A 20738-nucleotide genomic window follows, 5' to 3' on the forward strand; every position below is an offset into this window, starting at 1 on the left:
GCAGGGCGTTTGGAGAGGAAGCGGCGTAGGGAAGAAAGGCCTTCTTGGTGAGGAATGGATCTGTATAAGGAGGTGACATCGATTGTAGCCATAGTAATTTGGGTGTCAGGAGGGAGGGAAGTTGAGTGGAGCAATCTGAGGAAGTGGTAGGTATCTTTTACAAGGGAGGGCAGGGAGTGAACTAAAGGTTGGAGGTAGTCGTCCACGAAGGTGGAAATCTTTCAGTCGGAGGCCTATCCGTCGAAATGATAAAGAAATAACGAGTGAGTGATCTTTTTATGTGTTCTTATATTGTTTGTTGCTGTCAAAGCTTGTTATTCAACACTTCCGTGTTACTTCGACGAAATTATATATACATATATAGATTATTTAAATATCAAGGCCTACCTAGCAAAAGATAAAGCTTTTCTATGAATAACAAGCGACAAGAGGTTGTTTTTTCCTTTGTTTTCAAGAAAAGACAGCAGCGGATGACCTTTTTGAAAGCACGGAGAAAAGGGCATCACGCCTCCGCCCTCAGGAGGAGCCCTCCAATGGGTGGCGATGGGATGCCCCCCCCCCAGGGAAGGGTGAAGGGGGCGGGGTGGGGAGACGGCGCACTCACTCTCCGATGGGGAAACAGCAGGAAGAAAGCGGCCACTCACTCACCTCATCGGCTTGCAGAGGGCCTGCTCTCCGTTCTCCAACTCGATGGACAACTTGATCTGCGTGCCTCCGTCCTTCTGAACTGCAGAGAGAGAGGGAGAAATAAGCAAAGGATGAGTAAACAAAAATTGAGGGAATTATGGTAAAGAGAGCACAATACTTTAAACTATTGCATTTGCAATTGGGGTGATTCAATATTATCAACCAATTTGTTATATAAAAAGGTCCCTTTTATAATCTATTAGTTGCCAAATCAGCCAAAAATAAAAATCGACATGTAAGACAGGAATAACGGCAAGTGTGGACGGTGCAAGGATTGAAATCTCTACACATTACTTCCAGAGAGATCTTCTAATGATTTACTCATCCCATTCATTAATTATTTGATTTAAACAATACAGGATCGTTGATCCAGCGTAATCATTTTCACATTTTAACTGCTTTCTACGAGGATTCATTTTCCTCAAGCCATTGATATTTTAAGGCGCAGTCTGTTATTCCTCGACTATTAGTTGCGGAGAAATAACCTTGCTTAGTACTTCGAGAGGAACCCCGATGGCAGGTTCAGGCTATTTTAAGACTATTTTCCTTAGGCGACCTAATCTCTATAGTATCATGTGCCTTGATATTTCATTTACAAATCGATTATATGGATGTGTAAGCAAAAGAACTACAAATATATGTAAACAGCGAAAGTGATGGATTTTTCAAGAAAGAGAAAAGCTAAGTTGAATATTATAATTGGTGAATAGAATCTTTTGAAGCGTCGCTTTATGGAAGAGATTCATATCGGATAAGAAAATACTTTGTTCTTCCAAATAGATTTTCTTATCCACGGCCTAGACTTCGAATAACAAAGACATCATCAAATGATGATGACTTTGAAAGCCAAAACCCAGGTCGTGGTAACAAAATGCATGTGGAAGAAAAAAGTATTTTCTTTTCCAAATCAAAACTGGTGCTCATAAATTTGAACAGGTGAAACAGTTAACCTATCTTAGAAATATTCAGGACGTACATGATAGAGGTCGTATTAACATTAAAAGAAAACTTGCGTTGGTCGAAGAAGCTTTCACAAGGAGGAGAAAATTGAGGAGAGGAATATTGAGTACAAATATTTTCTTTTATTATATTTATTTACACATGCTCTGCAAGCCACCGCCAGGGTGTGTGGCAGGGGGTGAATACACACCAGAATAATTTTACCCGAAAATGACCCTACCGTGGTCGAGCAATGTTATTATGATCTCTAATTTTATTAGCATAATCTCTGCTAACGTAGTTAGATGGGGTTATGATACATTTTCAACATCACTACCAGAGAGACGTCCTTCCAAATAATGGAAGAGATTTAATCTGTGATTTACCCTTCCTAACCTTCGCTCGGTGAGTGATTCCCATTCTCCTCTAATATTTTGGATACGCTACTAAGTTTATCATAACATCATAATATAAGATATCGATTATCATCTATCTAAGATAATCATTTATCTGAGATGCCGCTGAAAAATATTTGTTGTCTCCAGGATTTGAATATTTGTTACTTCCAGGGTTCATATCCTGGAGAGGACAAATATTTTTCAGAGGTATCTCGATCCCTACTTGAGGTGCTTTTTGGAGAGCACTTTGAGTGATTACGACGCCCGTCGGATGGGACGTTAAACTGTGGACCCCTTGGCGTCTGTTGTTAAGAGCAGGCTAATGCCGACGCCGGGTTTCTCTCCTCCCTTCATTTCCCATTCATCCCTAATGGCGCAAATGACCTAAGCTCTCTCGGTCACCTCCCTTAATGGTCTGCCCTGTTGCTTGGTTTGCCAATTCACGAGGAGACAGACGAGGTCGTATAGAGCCGCGAGAGGACGAGGGCGCATCCATATTTTCGGCGCCAATGCCAGTTGAAGAGGGTGAAAGAAAAAGACGATCGCAGGATGTCATCCATTCAGGGACCCCTGCACCAGGCGGTGCTGTTCAATCAGCTGTTGCGTGGAATGCCGCTTTATCTCTTTTCTCAGTCACCCAGCATTAATAATTGTGACACCCGGACCCATCCGAGAGTAGCCATCCAGCGCAAAATGAATGCAACTAACTCTGCAAGCCCCCGAGGAGAGGGCCCCACGGTCCGCGCCGGGGTCCTTCACCTTCATAGGAGGCCCCGACGCCCCCGGGCCCTCGCACTCCCCCGGGACAATCCAATCCTCGAATCCCAATCGGGGGATCGGCGAGGGTGTTTGCAGCGTCGTTTCCGAGCACTTGAGAGGAAATAAGCAAGAGGGGGTCGCGGGGGGGACCTTTCCCCCCTGGAGGATTGGGACCAAGGAATTCTCCTCCTCCGCCCTTCTTTTCATGAATCTTTCTCCGAAAGCGGGAAGGGGGGGGGTTAGACTGCAGCCCCCGTTGCCCCCAAGGTTTCATTATGCGCGGGGATGGGAGGAGAGGAAGGGTAGGGGGGGGAAGGAAGGGGGACGGAGCTCCATGGATGAGAGAGAGAGAGATCAGGCACACTCGCGTATTTATTGCCACCAGGGTGCTTGGTTTCCCTCCATCCCTCCCTCCCGCCCTCCCCCCCGTCGCCTCCCCCGAAAGTGTATTTCATTTCGCATCCCCAGATCCGCCTTTTATTCCTTGGCAAGGTTTTTTTCTCATTCTCGTTTTTCCTCGAGAACGAGTTCATATATACTCTTCTCACACACCCTCCTATCTCAATTACACGACGAGAACAAATGCATCGCGGAAAGCGAGGGATTTTCATCCTCCCTCAAATTACCGAGTCTATTACGCTCTCACATGCCCCGCACATCTAATTTCTGTGGATTTGACGTATATATGTATAATATGATATGTATACACACATGTGGATGCATATATATATATATATATATATAAATATATAACTCAACTCCGTCTTCATTGAAAGCAATAGAAGTAATAACTCAGAGTCATTACTTCTATTGCTTCCGATGAAGAAGGAGTTGAATTTCGTCGAAATGATCAACAAATAACGTGTGAGTGATCTTTTTATGTGTTCTCATATTGTTTTTTGCTGTCAAAGTTTGTTATATATATACACACACATGTATACGTATATACATATATACATATATATATATATATATATATATATATATATATATATATATATATATATTTTCCCTCTTCATCTCTGAGTACTTTCTGCCTCCCTTCCTCCCGTCCAACATCCCTATCCTGTTCCTTCCCTTTCCTCGTTTGCCTAACATTCTCCCCTCAATTACAGTCTTCAACATCCCGCTGCCGATCAATACCCCCTTCATCCACTTTTCATGCCTCCATAGGATTTCTCCCAACAAACCCCTCTCTTCGCCCACCATACCAAGTACTTCCTCATTTGTTTTCTTCTCTGTCCATTTCACCCTCTCCATTCATCTCCACCCACCTTTCACCTACGTTTCCCAACCGCACCTGAGCAGTCTGAGACATGTACATGTTGCGGATTAGCCTCCTTTCGCTCCAATCTATTCCATTCTATCTATTCTATCAAAAGCTTTTTCGAAATCTACGAAACAGGCAAATACCTCCGGTTGTATTCTATATTCCTCTCGATTGATAATCTCATTACTGCAATGGCATCACGCGCACCTCTATCCTTCCTAAACCCTAACTGATCATTCCCTAAGTAGTCATTTGCCCTACTCTCTATCCTTTTGTTTATGATCCTGAGAACAACTTTAGCTGCGTGGGATATCAAACTTAACGTCCTGTAATCCTCATATGATGTGACCTCTACCTTTTTCGGAATAGGAACTAAAACGGATCTCACAAAGTCTTCCAGCCAGATTCCTTCCTCGTAAATACTACGAATCAGCCCATATAGCCTCTTCCTCCCAAAGTATCCTAAACATTTCAAAAGTTCCGCGGGAATGTTATCCACCCCCACGGCCTTATTTAGTTTCATTTCCCTTAATGCCCTTCCTATCTCATCGTCGAGTATGCCTGGACCTAAGCTATCTTCCTCTGCGTCTTGTTCCTTTTCTATGTCTAACTTTATTGGTCTAAGTTCTTTACTATGCAGTTCTTCCTTATATTCCTTCCATCTCTTTTCGATCTTTCCTTCGTGGACTATTTTCTTACCCGCCTTATCTCTAACTGTTAGCATAGCTCTTCATTTCTTACTTCCCGATAACGATTTAACTTTGCTGTACAGCGCACTAATTTCACCCTTCCTCTGCAAACTTTTCATATCCTCGCACTGAGTCTTCCACCATGCTTCTTTTGCTTTATTTGTTGCCCGCCTCAATTTATTGTTTGTTCTTCGTAACGTTCTTCCATTTTCGCTTATCCATCTTTGTAATTATCTCAACCGTGATCCTTGGTATCCTAATACTTTTAGTGTTAACGGTTCCAATGCTGTCTTTTGCGGGGTTTCGATAACCCTTTCTTGAAACGTTCCCATTTTTCTTCAATAGTACTTTACCATCCTCCATGATTTCTTCTACAGCCTGTTGGTACTCTTTCCTTTTCAAACCATTTAATGCTTCTACATTCATTCCATTTTGCAACCCGCCGTCTTTGTCTTTTCTTTTTGAAACGAACGCTACATTTTATAACAACTAAATTGTGGTCAGAATCCGCATCCGCTCCCGGGAAGCTGTGAGAATTTATTACACTGATCCTAAACCTGTGTATAACCAGAACATAATCAAGCTGATACTGTTCTAGGTCATCTTGCATTTTCCATGCATACCTACGTCTTTTGTGCTGTCTAAACCAAGTGTTGGTTATAACTAGCCCCTTTCTTCTGCAGAATTCAACTGCTTTCTCCCATCGGTCATTCCTCGTGCCTAAATCGTTGTCCCCCACCTCATCACCATCTCTTCCTTCGCCTACAGTCGCTTTCCAATCCCCCATCACTATCAAATATTTCCCTGCGGGAACCCACGCGCTAATGTCCTCTAATTGATCGTATATTCTATCGACGTTTTCTTCCTTATGGTTGCTCGGTGGCATGTGTACCTGAATGATAACCAAGTTCGTCGGTTATGCTTTTATCTCTACTAGTAATAATCTACCCGTTACCTGCTCTATGTTGACTGCGCTTCTTCCTACCTCTTTCATTTAATACTATGGCAACCCCTCGTCCCCTCCGCTGTATATTATTTTATACTTATCACTCCAGTAATCCCCGCTATCTTTCCATCTCACCTCGCATAGACCTAAAATATCTTTATTTCCCCTTTCCATCTCTCGCTTAACATTCTCCAATTTCCCTGTCCTCATCATTGTCATAACATTCCACGTTCCTATTCTAACTAAGATGGTCTTCTTTTCCTGCGTCTTCTGTCCTATGCTGCTGGTTTTCCCTTGCAAGGGTTTCGTGGGATGACGACCTCGGAAGCCTTGCCTCCTCCGCTGCCGGGCACGACAACCGGCCGATTGGGCCGAGCACCGTAGTTGCCAGGATTCAAAATCTCTGTATTGTCCATCATTTAAATTTTGGGAATAAAAAATTGAGGGGGTTTCCCGTTGCCTTCCTCAATAGTGATTTTAACGTGACATCATCACTTACTGGCCGCCCCACTGGGGTCAGACGCCATTGCAGCCGCCTCACCGAGGAACAAACGCTGCGTGGACTACCTTTCGTCAGGCTCCTAACCTTCGACCTATCTGGCATGGGTGACCCTACCAGGAGCAATTATTATTACTCCCGCCAGCACAGCTCTAGGGGTCATCGGAACGCACAAGCCCTTCCACCACGTTAAGGTTGTAGTCCGGGGATATATATATATATATATATATATATATATATATATGTATATATATATATGTATATACCCACATATATATATATATCCCACACACACACACACATATATATATATATATATACACACCTGTGTATGTATATATATATATATCCCACACACACACACATATATATATATATACACACCTGTGTATGTATATATATATATATATATATATATATATATATATATATATATATATATATATGTGTGTGTGTGTGTGTGTGTACAATTCAAGTATATATGGTGCACATATACATATTTACACCCCCGTAAAACCACAGACACGTTGAGGTATCATAATATGCACTGCATTTGCTCCTCTTCCCTCCTTCCCTCGGAGAGATAAAAGGACTTGCAAAAATGAGAGTAGGTGGCGATGTAGTATTTATTGACTTGGCGCGTTATTAAATGTCTTCCCCTTTCCCTCCCCCTATCTCTCTCTCTCTCTTGTTTGCTTCTTTTGTTCAGGGCGAGCTGACTTCTTCCCGAGGCGTGTGTCCAATGGTTCCGGGAATTGGAAGGAGGTGCACTTAAGTGGACATTTTAGAGATGGAAGAAATCCCTGTTCCGAGATAAGGACGGAATATTCCCAAATATGGTCATTAGTTTTATGTAATAGTCAAAAACCCAAGCACTCTTGCCTGTTGGAAACGAGTGGGATTAAATCGGTTCGGGTTCCGAAAATTTTAAGAAGGTTTTAATATTATCTGCTCTGCAACACTCGCCCAGCTGGTGTTTGAAGCTTGACCGAGTTTCTTAATAGGTGAGCATGTGCAATGATGCCATTGTACAATCGGTGAAGGAAGATTTGATATGTGATGTAGAACGTGAAGATATTTCGGTGCGGAAGTGGCATGTGTGGAATGAAATGAAATAAAGATGATTTAGAGACGGCGACACAGAAGAGAAAGACGAAGGGCGCCCGGGGTCTCTCCAGGGGCGTGCGCAGTGGATACATTGAGGGTCGTCTTCCGCCGCCGCCCCTGACAGGACTCCTTCCTCATTTCCTCGGGCAGGAATGTCAAAAGAGAGGGTAGGGATATAGGGTTATATATGTTGAACGAGCCAAGAGACTTTCGCCTCGGCCCACTTTTCTCATAAAAGGTTCGCTCCTGTGTGTCGGCGGAGGTTAAGCGTGTGAGTGAGTTGGCGCTAGGGAGTCAAAGGGTCTATAAGTACTCCATATTAGGGCCCCCCGGGGCCACACGCCGTCCCCCGCCCCTCTTTCTCCTTTGGTCCTCACTTGCCATCGACACTGCTCTCGGGGGCTCGGGAGAATGCGTATATTATTCACCCCCACCCACAGCTATCAGTTTCTTTGGCAATTTTAATAGATATAAGGATTTCAGGAAACGTGAAGGGTTTTATATGCGGTACTTTAATTTCGTGTTTCATTTCAAGGGTTTTCAAGGATATTAAATTCAGGTGTTAAACGTTCCCTATCCAACTGTTATCTTTCGCCGGCCCTAATGCTGTCCAGCTCTCCAGCCCACTGCTCCTAGCAACGCTCTCCCTTCCATCAGGGCGTGCAAATATTTACCGCCTTTCAATATTACCTCCCCCCACCTACTTTCTCTGATTTTTTCTCCGCCCACCCGAATTGACACTCCATATTTAGTCTTCCTCTCTCTTAAACTTATTTGAACATCACACGATCTGAAAATATATCAACTTCCATCACATATTTCCTTCCTCACTTCATTCCTTTCAACATACCTATCCTATTGCCTACTACTTCCTCGTTTTCCTAACCCCTAACCGTTTTCCTCCCCTCAATTACAGTCTTCAACATCCCATTCCCGGTCAATCCCGGCCCTTCAACCACCTTTCCTGACTTCTTCGGATTACTCCCAACAATCCCTTCTTCTCCCCTCTCACCCTACCAAGCACTCCCTTGTTCGTTTTCTGTCCTCTTCACCTTCTCCATCCTTCTCCACAGCCAAATTTCAAAAACCTCCAATCTACGCCTATCATGATGCTTCAACGACTATGTTTCCGCACCGTACAAATTCAAGCACCATATCATAGTTTTGACGAGTCTTTTCTTTACATTGACATTAGCTCCGTAGTCACTAGTAAGATACGTTTATCTGCCGGTAACCATGTGGTTTACCATGATATACGTGATCCTGTGGACAGAGCAGCTTTGCCAAATGACCTTAATGCTATACAACGTTGGTGCGACACTTGGCTATTATAATTAAACTTAAAAAAGTGTGTAGTCATACAATTTTGGAAAAAGAACAATTCCCTCCCGAAAGTCTACTGCATCGGGATGTTCGAAATGGAATGAGTAGACTCGATTAAATACTTATGCGTTACCCTCACTCACGATCTCTCCAGGGTTAAACACATACTAGGGGGAGTATGTAGACAAGCTAACTAAACATTACGATTTATCTGAAGAGTACTTGATCAATGTGATGAAATAGTCAAAGAGAAATATCATCTGTCGTTGGTTAGGCCTCATTTAGAATATGCTGCAAGTATTTGGGACGAAGTTGGATTAATTGCCGAGTTGGATCGCGTGCAGCGTAGAGGAGCTAGATTTTTAAAACATTTTAATGACTTTGTAGCGTATCCAAAATATTAGAGGAAAAAGGGAATCACTCACGGAGCGAAGGTTAAACTACTGATCGAAGCTCTTGGAAGCATAAATTGGAAGGGCGTCTCTTTAGCAGTGATGCTGCAAGTGTATCATTACCTCCATCGCACTACGGTACGAGAGATCATGTCAATAAAAATACAGAGATTTGGTGTACATCAGATAAATCGAAGATGCCATTTTTTTCCACGAACCACAGGGGATCATAATAACGTTGTTCAACCGCGGTAGGGTCATGTTCAGCTAAAATAATTCTGGTGTGTATTCACTCCCTGCCTCATACCCTGGAGGTGGCTTGCAGGGTATATATAAATAAATGAAATACACAAGTAAATATTTGGGGCGGCGAGGTGCGATGAATGCTACCCCATTCATATTCGGGGTCCAAGCGCACTATTCCCACTAAGTCTCCACTACTCCATGGCTTGCTCAATTTTCCTCTGTATTTACCCCTTACTTCAAGATTTACCAGATCCAACGGGCTATTCTTGAACTTAATCCAGTTCTTTAACTAGCAAATGAATTAACACAACATTAATTCATCGCGCAATTTTATCCTTCTCTCCACCGACTCGCTTCATCAATGCCTCCTCCTCGCAAATATCTCGGGAACCTTGAATTTTCCAATTCCTCTCTTCCCTCGAAGGCCGCGCCACGTCTTCGAATCGCGGCGACCCGCCCAAACACCTTGACACCCCTTGGGAGCCTTAGAACCCAGATGGGCGCCTTAGAACTCGAAGGATAAGCAGCGATGGAGGGAGGGGGGCGGCCCCGTCACAAGGGGCTCCCTGCCCCGCGAGGGGATGAGCCGAACAGGGCGGCCGCGGTTCATCGACTGTCCATTGGATTCCAGGGGTTGCGAGGGAAGACGAAGGGAGGGCGACTTGGTTCGAGGCGGAGATCAGAGGGGATTGGAGCACGTCACTTCGAATCCGGCGGAGAGTGCGAAGGATTGAGAAGACAAGTGGAGGGGAGCGGGGAAGTGATGGAACGGGACGCGTTAAGGGAAACACAAAAGAGAAAGACGAAATGGGGAGGGGGGAGCGGAGTCAGAATAAGACGGATGTAACATATTTCCGTGGAAGCAATGTGGACGTGTCTGGCGATTGGGGCGACCGCTGGGAGCACGTGGTGCGTCGTCCGCTGCCCTCACACCTTCACAGTCAACGCCGACCCTCTGCCCGGACCGCACTATGGGTTTCGGCAACGAAAGAGGGACCTTTCCTTCACTGGAAACACGTGGAGAGAGGAGTTTCAAAGTCCGCGTCCCAGAGTCGGATGGAGCGCGGGAAGGGGAGGGCGTGGGTGCTCGGCGGCCTGCGCATTCCGTTTTTCGCGATTGTGATTTTGGAGGGGTGGGGGGAATGAACTCGGACCAAGAATGAAGTGGCCCGAGAAGAATGAAGGGCTCTTCATTCTTCTGGCCCACTTGGGCATTCGATACTCCTTATAAGGCGCCAAAGAAAGAGGAAGAAAGTCAATCGCATCTCCCGGAGATGTCATGACCAGTGTGTTTTGGTATGCGAAAGGGATCCTCTTGATTGATTACCTTGAACAAGGGAGAATAATGACAGGGAAATATTACTCCAACCTTCTCGACCCGCAGGATGCCAAAATTCGCAAGAGGTGGCCTGGCTTGACGAAGAAAAAAATCATCTTTCACCAGGACAAAACACCAGCTCACTAAGGTGCGTTGGCGATGGGAAAACTACGGGATTTGGGGTACGATTTGCTCGGCCATCCCCCCTTTTCTCCTGATTTAGCACCCTCGGACTTCAATCTATTCCCAAACTTGAAGAAATCTGTTTCTAGGAAGCGCTTTACGTCAAATGAAGACTATAAGATTTTCAGAGTGTAAAAATCATTAGAATGTCGCCTTGACCCGGATCCCTCGATGTCCGGCCGAGTGATTTAGCCGGTTAAGCTATCGAGGTGTCTTCTTAAGCTCTGAAATTTTGTGGGCTTTAAAGGAATAAGATGCTGTGACGAAATGCCGTACATACAATGTCACAGGCATTCGAGGTCGTGCGCGATGCGCCAAAGTCCACGAGGTTAAAGCCAAATTTAAACACTTAGGCTGTTTATACCTTCGACGAATTCAAACAAACTGCGGGAGATGCCGCAACAGTAATTTTGAACGGAGTCATCCGCTAATATGCATTTCAATTTAATAATTCAATTTAATAAAGGAACAAGAGAGGTGCATCAGATTAATATACCCAGCGAAATCTGCGGTCGCCGAACATTGCCTCAATAACGACCACAGAATTAACTTTCCCGGCACGAAGAGGCTATGCCACGCCAACGGCTATTGGGATCGCGTGGTGAAAGAAACCGTTGAAATCCGACTAGACACCAATACTTTCAACAGAGACAACGGCTTCCAAATCAGTAACAATTGGAAGCCAGTGCTAAAGAAAATAAAGAATGCACGGGAACGCACCCGATTGGCCGTAGCGGAGCACACTAACGCTTCCGACCAATCAGGGCACACCTGAGCCTTGGCGGAGTGTATAAATACCAGGCCTTTTTGTTTTCCCGGCTTATGGTATTCAAGAAGTTCTCTCGGGTTTCCCACCGGGTCAGGTTGCAGTACACCGACGTTTCGATGGCTGACTCTGCCATCGTCTTCAGGGTGAAGTTCAGAGCATACTTACTTTACTTTTAAAGGTTTTATTTCCGTAAAGAATCAGAATTGCAAGAGTAAATATGCATGTTATGTTTTCACTGTATATTTTATATTTACTCTTGTAATTCTGATTCTTTACGGAAATAAAACCTTTAAAAGTAAAGTAAGTATGCTCTGAACTTCACCCTGAAGACGATGGCAGAGTCAGCCTTCGAATCGTCGGTGTACTGCAACCTGACCCGGTGGGAAACCCGAGAGAACTTCTTGAATACCATAAGCCGGGTAAACCTGAGATCCTTCAATGTTTTAACTGAAAATTGCAGTCTTTCATTGTCAGCCCGAGAACGTTTCGCCTTACCTTCGTACATATTCACAGCCAATAGTTCACGCCTTCGTTAAAACTCGAATATGACTAAGAATAGCATAACTGCTACTGAGTAATCTCACCGCGAGTGATAAGCGAACGCCAATTCCCATATTGTCTCCAAGGCGTTCGTATATATTAAAAATAGAAAGCAAGCGATTCGCACTAATCAGTGAAGGCACTCAACGTTAGCGTAAATAAACATGCATCACGGTGACGGCAATCAATTTAGCTGGGGCACGACCAATGTGTGCATATCTCAGTCAGTGTTTACACGATTATTGGATATGATTGGCTAATTCCATTCGATGGCATTAAGCAAACATGCAATTTTCAAGCGATGTCCCGAGCGGAGACTTGGGCCGCCCGATGTCCGACGGACATCGGGCACTATGGCGTCGTGATTCATATTCCTTTCTTGTCCATTCATTCAAGTTCAATGGACATTTTTTGGCGAAGTTATATTTTATGAAATATGTCTGGATAAGAAAGAGTTACGGAAAATATCAATGGGCGCCCTTCTGAATAAATTAATGTATCATTGCACTCGTGAATGAAGGGGGCAGTGTAAGTTTTCGCAAATTCTGGTCAGAGACGAGCAAGAATTTTTATAAGCTGGCGAATGCTAATTGTTTTGAAACCTTCGGTTCCGGATCGGCACTCGGCTGCGCAGGAAAACGGCGATTGGCGCACTCTTTTACCGAATCGAAACACCCCTTAAAGGTTCGTTTACCGAGAAACCGCCCATCTATACCTCAAAGAGAGATTTGTCGACGCATTCGTTCACGGAATTTTTTTTGATGGCGAAAAAAATCGGATCACGACGGGATTTTTGCATTTCCCCATGTGAAAAGTGTAATTCTTCTCCATCTTCGCCAAAAACGTTTTTTGACCTTCTCCATTCAGTTAGTAAAGTAATTATTTCATTTGTTCTAATCCAGGGAGCATTACTAGGGCGTTCCGGCAGTACGAGTAATTTAGGTGAGGATAAACATCATTCAGGAGACGGCCGTTGCTTAAGGCTTAAGGAGCCGCAAAATACTATCTCCCACCGCTTAAAACGGTCCATTCCCACACCATCGACCCCGATGCGCCTAAATATTCATGAGACACGACCACACACACAAAAGAGCAAACATTCAGCGGCCGGCTTGGCGGTGGACGAGTTAACTCCTTAAAATTGCAGCGAGCAGGCGGTCCGTATATCGCAGCGAGTGGCATCCGCGTAATAATCTTCCCAAGATGCAGCGGCGGCGGCGAAATCCGAAGCACTCACTACCTCCTCTCTTCCCCGGTGCCTTTTGGTCGTGGAGGGCAGACGAATGGTTCGAGGCGGATGCGGCGGGGTCATCGCAGCACCCAGGACGAGGTTATGACACCCACACGGAGATACTACGGAGATAATGAGTGCCCGCGTGCGGCGAATGGACGGCTCTGGGTTCTTGGGTGAACTGAGATTGCGACCGCTTTCCACAATTGATAACTAAAGCGAGAAAACGAGGAGCCATCGCTTCTGTTGCAATTTATCGACATATTTCAATGATATATAGCATGCTAATTACCGGCACCTGCGCAAACCATTCTCCAATACAAGTTCGGCTGTGGGCTAGGACGCTTTTTTACATGCAGTGAAAAACTCGATTTAGTATTATAAAATGTTTTTTATTCATGCGGTTAATTGCTTATGTCCATCGAATGAAAAAAAGTCTGTGCAAGAGAAATAAGAGCCTTATGAAATATTTTCTGTGAATGCTGCTTCCATAATTGTAACTTCACTTTTCAATTACCCTAATACAACCAGGTCGTGATTTCACAGATAATGTAATTTATCGTCACAAATATTCACAGTAACCATAAGTCAAATTTTAAGCCCATAAATCAATGCGTACGTATCTCTCTCTTTATATATATATATATATATATATATATATATATATATATATATATATATATATATATATATATATGAAGAGAAATTCGCGGGAAAGGCACTCTGGCCACCTGCAGCTATGTGATTTTTTGGGTACCAGATCTTCCTGGGAAACCATAACCGGCCCAGGGAAAGGAACTGGCCTCCTACACTGATGATGTGTGAATATTCACACGCCTTATAGGGCTTAGTACTGGGTGAACTCTACCATCACCTACTAATCCGACCTTAGGGTTGATTACTGTGTTTATGGTTTATTATATATATATATATATATATATATATATATATATATATATATATATATTTATATATATATAATATATGAAGAGGCTATATGGGCTGAACCGTAGTATTTATGAGGAAGGAATCTGGCCGGAAGACTTTGTGAGATCAGTTTCAGTTCCTATTCCGAAAAAGGTAAAGAGAAAGGCGATTCATCATTTCGCGCCATCACGCACAACTGTTAATGGAGGGATTCCACAGGGATCCCCGGTTCAATGTGGACTGTTTAAAAATAGATGCGCAGTATTTGTTCAATTCATGGCTGTGTTTTCCCATCTGTGCGCTTCGTATGCGCTTGAACCACCTTCAAGAAGGCCACCCGGGGAACGCCCGGCGCGAGCAAGCCCTCCGCGCGGTCGAACTCCTCCCAGCGTGCCGTGCGATCGGATACGAGTTCCGTAGGCGATCGACTCTTCTCCTTTTTATCAAAAAGCACCACGATACATTTTTAGCACTTTCTTCTGGCTTCCAATCGGTTCATCAGTCGCGAATGCACGCGGGAGTGATCGAGGCCGTTTCACACGTGCATCCATTGGGCGATCTGCACGTCTGATGTGAAGAATGAAAACATAAATTGGGGATAAACATGCCGCAATAGTTCAGTTGACCTTTGCACGTGAAACTGCAGAGTGGTAGGGGGAGGCACAGGGGTCTCTGTCACTCGTATACATTCAGGATTTCCCACCTGGGTAATAAAAACAACAGGAATGCATCCTTTACAGATAGATGTTAGTAAAAAAAACCTGGTAACGATTTCTAGGGAAATTTCAGTCTTAGTTTTATTTAATTACGGAGATAATTTTTTAAGAGAACATTAACAAATGATCAGCATGTCAATGGAATCTTGAATGGGGAAAAACCTACACTAATTCATGGTTATGTGCTAACACGAAATCCCCAGATTCACCGGTGTAATAATAGCCTTGGATGTTATACCATGTGTGTAGTTAGAAAGCTAAACAAGTCGGAAATACCTCCCGAAATGAAGAGGGGGCCCAAGGAAAACTTTGGGATATATGTTAAGCAAATGCAATCCGAGGGTGACCTCGGAAGCAGCAGAAAAAGGAATGGGTAGAATCGGTCAAGCTGACTGGACATTGAGGATGAATCGGCGATCGCGCCATGCTTGGAATATGAGACGATTGTGGAAGAGGAAGTCCAGCGTCGAAGCGTTCGAGTGGATTTCGGTTCACGTTCATTATTATTCACATAATGATTCCAGGACGTGCACCATTTGAGAAAAGGCCAGAAAAGAAAAGGGACCATCGAAGGGAGATTCATCAGAGGGAGATACGGAAGACAAAATGGAGACGGGAGAAGAAAGGCCCAAAGAGGGAGTAAACAGTTCACGTAAAGAGAAAAATGCGACATGGGGCACCGTGGCAGAAGTACGCCAAATGCATCGGACGAACCCTGGTGGACTTTTATGATTACTATGAATGGAGACGTTCCACGAGGAAGACTTATGGAAAAGAATAGAATGTCAGTACCTTTGGAGGGATTCCTCGAGGCTAATTATGCAGCTCACCAGGGTATTTCTCAGCCAATGCGCTTTTTTACAAGACAAAATATGTTGCGATCCATTCGGCGCCACAAACTGAATAAAATCGCATACCTTCGAATACATTCTCTCGTGGAGTGGAGGATGGAGTCTCGGCTCCAAGACGCCCAGTATTAGCAGATGGCCTTGGCAATTTAAATGCAAAGCAAACAGCTGGTTATTTACTTGTAAGAAGCATTGCGTATTTATCTATGTGTTTATGATAAAAAATTCATTTGCATGCAAACACATAAAACGACAGGAAGTTTTTAAGAGTAATGAATATTGATTTGTTTCACAACACTTCATTTATTAACAATTGTGAGACAGGTATCACATTGCGAAATCGGATGAACTATTTTGTAAATTACCTTTCTGGAGTGTAGGTGGTATCGTTAACGGTGGCATTTCTAATTTTTGACCTTATCCTTACAAATGATTAATTCATTTTAATAAAATAAACACGAAGTGAATGAAAAGGGTATTTACATCCCTCTGGCGATCCTCAGGTATTCCAGCACGAAGCATCGTAATATTCCATCCCACAAGGAGCGTGGTCCCAGCAGTTCTCCCCATTCCACCCCCCTCCTCCCTATTCCATTTCCTAAGCAAATGCATGAATAAGCTCTTCCCCGAGATTCATTTGTGGCTTCCCCCACCAACCCTTCTCTCCGCTCTAAACTTCCAGAGCAAGTAGTTCCGGATCCGCTGGTTATTTTTCGGCGGTTATGTAGCTATGCTTTCGGGAGATCAGCGGGAGGATGCACCGCTTGTTCGTAAGATAAATACACGCAGAGAAAAACAATGAATCAAGGTTATACTGAGAAACTGCTAAACTGGAAAGGAATGAAGGAAGGCGGTTAGGATGGGAATGAACTGCTGAAACGTATATGCTAGAGATTTTACAACCACCGCAGTAACTTTCAAAACGATGCCTGTGAGTCTAGTTCATTAAATTACGCACGTGAACGGTGGTATTAAGCATATATTTAAGGACAAGAGTAGGGTGTAAACACTGCAAACCGCGCCTCATATTATTCATGCAATTAAAAGCTTAACTATCAGGAAAAAAGAGGTTTTCATATTTTTCAGTATCTAAAAATCAAATAAATCAGAAAAGAACCTTTAGTAGAATGGAGATTTTTCCCTGGTTTGAATTGAAAAAGTTATTCAATTGAAGGCATATCTATATCATTAAAGGTTTATCTCAGATCCGGAAACATCGACATGTCCAATTGGAAAAAAATGCATGTTATTCGGGCTAATTTAAATAAAAATACTTCGGAATAAATCCTCATGGGAGTATTCGTTCTCCGGTCATCGAGTTAATCAAAGACGTACGACCCCAAGGCTCCTTCGGTGGTGAGTGATAGGAGTGTCGGCTGCTAATGATCGCCCCGGCAGCAACGGCGTCCGCCTCTCGGTTCTGCTCCACGGCCACGTCTACGCGCAACAGCGGGCGAGCACTTCCATCCAACTGCGCCCCCGGCGTCTCCTGGGGACTCGATCATGCGTCATCCCCACCAATTTGCAAATCTCTCTCCCGGCGTTCCCACGGAGACAGGAGCCAACAGAATTATTATAACGGCGTAAACACAAATTGGATCCATACGTGCATCCGTTCCGGGGGGAACGGATCCGACCGATCTACTCAAGCACACCCGCGAACTGATGCCTCCCTTTCGTCAACCGACTCATTTCATCGTGGGATTAGGAGAGTTCCACGATGGTGCTCAGGAGAGCGAATTTAGACCCACGCTTCATTGAGTGTCCATTCGAGACAGTGATTGCAAATGATAAACACGTGTAGGGATCGTAAGCAAGACTTCCGGGGTGAGGATGCTCACTCTCCAGCCGAATGGATGGACGCGGGAGTAATGGTATAACATCTTCGGGTAAAAATACAGGTCAAACGCAGTATATATATATATATATATCTCTGGTCGGAGGGGAAGAGGAGGGAGGGAGGGAAGCAAGGATTGGTTGAGGCAGGAAGAAGGGGGGGGGCTAAAAGTTTGTGCCAGGAGGTGGAGGAGGAGGATTGGTAATATGGATAAATTAGAAGGCTGGGAGGAGGGATGAATACAATGTTAAGAAAGGTTTGCTTGGCGTCGGGCTAGTCGGCAGAGGAGTGGGGGAATGGGTGATGTGAGCGGGAAGAGCGGATTGGGTAATTAGTCAGCTGATTCAGTAGCGGGCTGGGAGGAGGGGTTACTACATTGTTGAAGAGGTTTGCTTGGTGTCAGGTTAGTTGGCCGAGGGGTGAGGGGAAATGAAATAACGGAGAACGTGAAGGGCAAAGAAAATCGTTGCTCAAAACATCTCCTCCGTAATCCATGTGCTGAAGGATTTCTAATTGCTCCAGAGGATCGAGGCGGTGACCTTTCTTCTCAAAGTGCAGCATTTCAGGGATGAAATCGCTGCTGTGGCCACAATCTCTTAGGTGTCTGGCGAAGAGTGACGTGGAGATGTTGTTTCCAAAGCATGCTCGGTGCTCCTTTACTCTCGTCTCAAATCTCCTTCCCGTCTCGCCTATGTATGCATCCGGTTGCAGTCTTTGCACAGGAGTTTGCTCACCCCACTCTTGTGTATGGGTTCAACTTGGTCCTTCGTGTGGCATAACAGGTGGCTTAATTTGTTTTTATTGTAGAAGGCTGGTCTCACCTTTTAGTTTGGTTGAATTCTTTGCACTTTCAATGACAAGTGGCCAAGAAAAGGGAATCTCCGCCACTGTGGCTGGTTTTCTGTAGAAGTGGGAGAACTATAAATGGCTAACTTAGCTAAACGGTATAGTTTCTTATATTATGGGAAGAGTCAACCCCAGCCGTACTCTTATAAATGGGCAAAAGATGGGCGAGGGAAATCAGAGAAGATGCCCTCCCATCCATCCCTCCCATCATTTCCCTCACCCATCCTTTGCCTATTTATAAGAGTACATCTGGGGTTGACTCTTCCCATGATATTCATACGGTCGAAGTTACCATTCACTTAATACATATTTTCTTATTGTTAATTTTATCAATTAACTCTTATCTATATCCTCTGTCCACTGCAATTTGTTTCATGATACTTAATTCTTTAACAGTAATCTTTTTAGACATCTGGATAGAACATGCTACGTGTACCATGGCGTGGAAGGCCGATAATTTTTGAAATAATTAGTGCCTAGGGCCTAGCCTAGAACTATGGTGAATTACTTGGCCTGTAAAACACTATTTTCTGTTAATGAAAAAGTCAAACCTATTGTTTTTAATTGTAATAGTTAGGTATAGAAAGTTGAGGGATCCATCTGCTTCTAGTTCCTTGGTAAATTTCATATGCTTATCTCTGGAATTGAGGAAATTCGAAAAACCGTGTAATTGTCAATATTTTCCACCAAGTCACCTCAGAAACTGTTTTGTTTTATTTTATGTGTGGTAAAGACTATAGGCTAGCAAGATTAGACAGAAAGAAAATATGACGTAGATGATAACAGCTTAAGTCCAAGCGAGATAGTAAGGGCATTAAGAGAGATGAAACCAAATAAGGCCTTGGCGGTGGATAATATTCCTGCGGAACTACTGAAATGTTTGGAAAAATATGGGGGAAGAGGCTATATGGGCTGATTCGTAGTATCTATGAGGAAGGAATTTATCCGGAATACTTTGTGAGATCAGTTTTAGTTCCTATTCCGAAAAAGGTAAAGGCTAAATCATGTGAGGACTACTGGACAATAAGTTTGATATCCCACGCAGCTAAAGTTGTTCTAAGGATCATCAACAAAAGGATAGAGAGTAGGGCAAATGATTACTTAGGGGAAGATCAGTTTGGGTTTAGGAAGGTGAGAGGTACGCGTGATGCGATTGTAGTAATGAGATTATTAATCGAGAGGAATATAGAATACAACCAGGAGGTATTTGCCTGTTTCGTAGATTTCGAAAAAGCGCTTGATGGAGTGAATTGGGATACACTAATGAGTAGGATTGGAGGGATAGGAGGCTGATTCGCAACCTGTACATGTCTCAGACTGCACAGTTGCGAGCGGAGAACGGGGAGTCCGGATGGGCAGTGTTAGGGAGAGGTGTAAGGCAGGGTTGCCCATTATCACCATTACTATTCAATGTATACGCATGTGGAGGAAATGATAAAAGAGGCATGTGAAGAGCTAGAGATACTCGTAGGAATGAAAACTGGTGGGGAATTTATAAAATCAACTAGAGTTGCGGATGATCAGGCTTTAGCTTGCCAGTCTTTGGGGGGGTTGCAAGCATTTCTGAACGCATTGAAAAGTCAGTGCGATAGGTATGGGAAGAGAATAGATTCATACAAAACAAAGGTTATGAGGTTTTCAAGAAAGACAACGCCTACATTAAATATTAAAATCGGAGAATATAAACTATATACCTAATTTGAAAGTGTAATGAGCCAAAATGGTCAAAGTAGCAGGGACATAATGAGAAGAATTGCACTAGGCAAAGAGGCTTTCACAAGGAGGAGGGAGTTGATGAGAGGGACGTTGAGTAAGGATATTAAGAAAAGACTCGTAAAAACTTTGATATGGAGCGTAGAGCGTCATTGAAAAAGGAGGATAGACGTATATTGGAGGCTGTTAAGATGTGGGTGTGGAGAAGAGTGGAGGAGGTGAAATGGAAGGAAAGGAAATCAAACGAAGAAGTGTTGGGTATGGTGGGCGAAGAGAGGGGATTGTTGGGAGAAATTCTATGGAAATAAGAAAGATGGATGCCGAGAGCATATTGATTGGCAATGGGATTTTGAAGGCTGTAATAGAGGGTAGAAAGTTAGGCCAGCGGGGAAGGGGTAGGGATAGGATAGGGATGCTGGACGGAATGGAAGCGGGGCTTACTCCAGTGTTCGATTTTAAGCCGTGTTTTTGTTTTTGGAGAGGGAAGTAAATAAACATCGCTGTGCAATTTATTATGCTGAATCCATCCAAAGCCTACCTCTTAATCGATAGAGT

At 43.9% G+C, this 20738-nt stretch overlaps 1 protein-coding gene across 1 annotated transcript in view; it reads right to left on the minus strand.

The window, feature by feature from the left end:
• Positions 1 to 20738, minus strand: part of LOC139699881 (extracellular serine/threonine protein CG31145) — a 326691-nt gene that overhangs the window by 185839 nt on the left and 120114 nt on the right. Inside the window, exon 3 of the mRNA XM_071598307.1 lies at positions 649 to 727. Coding sequence (XP_071454408.1) covers positions 649 to 727 — 79 coding nt within the window. The remainder of the gene's footprint in view (positions 1 to 648; positions 728 to 20738) is intronic.

This window comes from Hetaerina americana, unplaced genomic scaffold, assembly GCF_022747635.1.
Source record: "Hetaerina americana unplaced genomic scaffold, ioHetAmer1.1.p SCAF_97, whole genome shotgun sequence".
Lineage (NCBI taxonomy): Eukaryota > Metazoa > Arthropoda > Insecta > Odonata > Calopterygidae > Hetaerina > Hetaerina americana.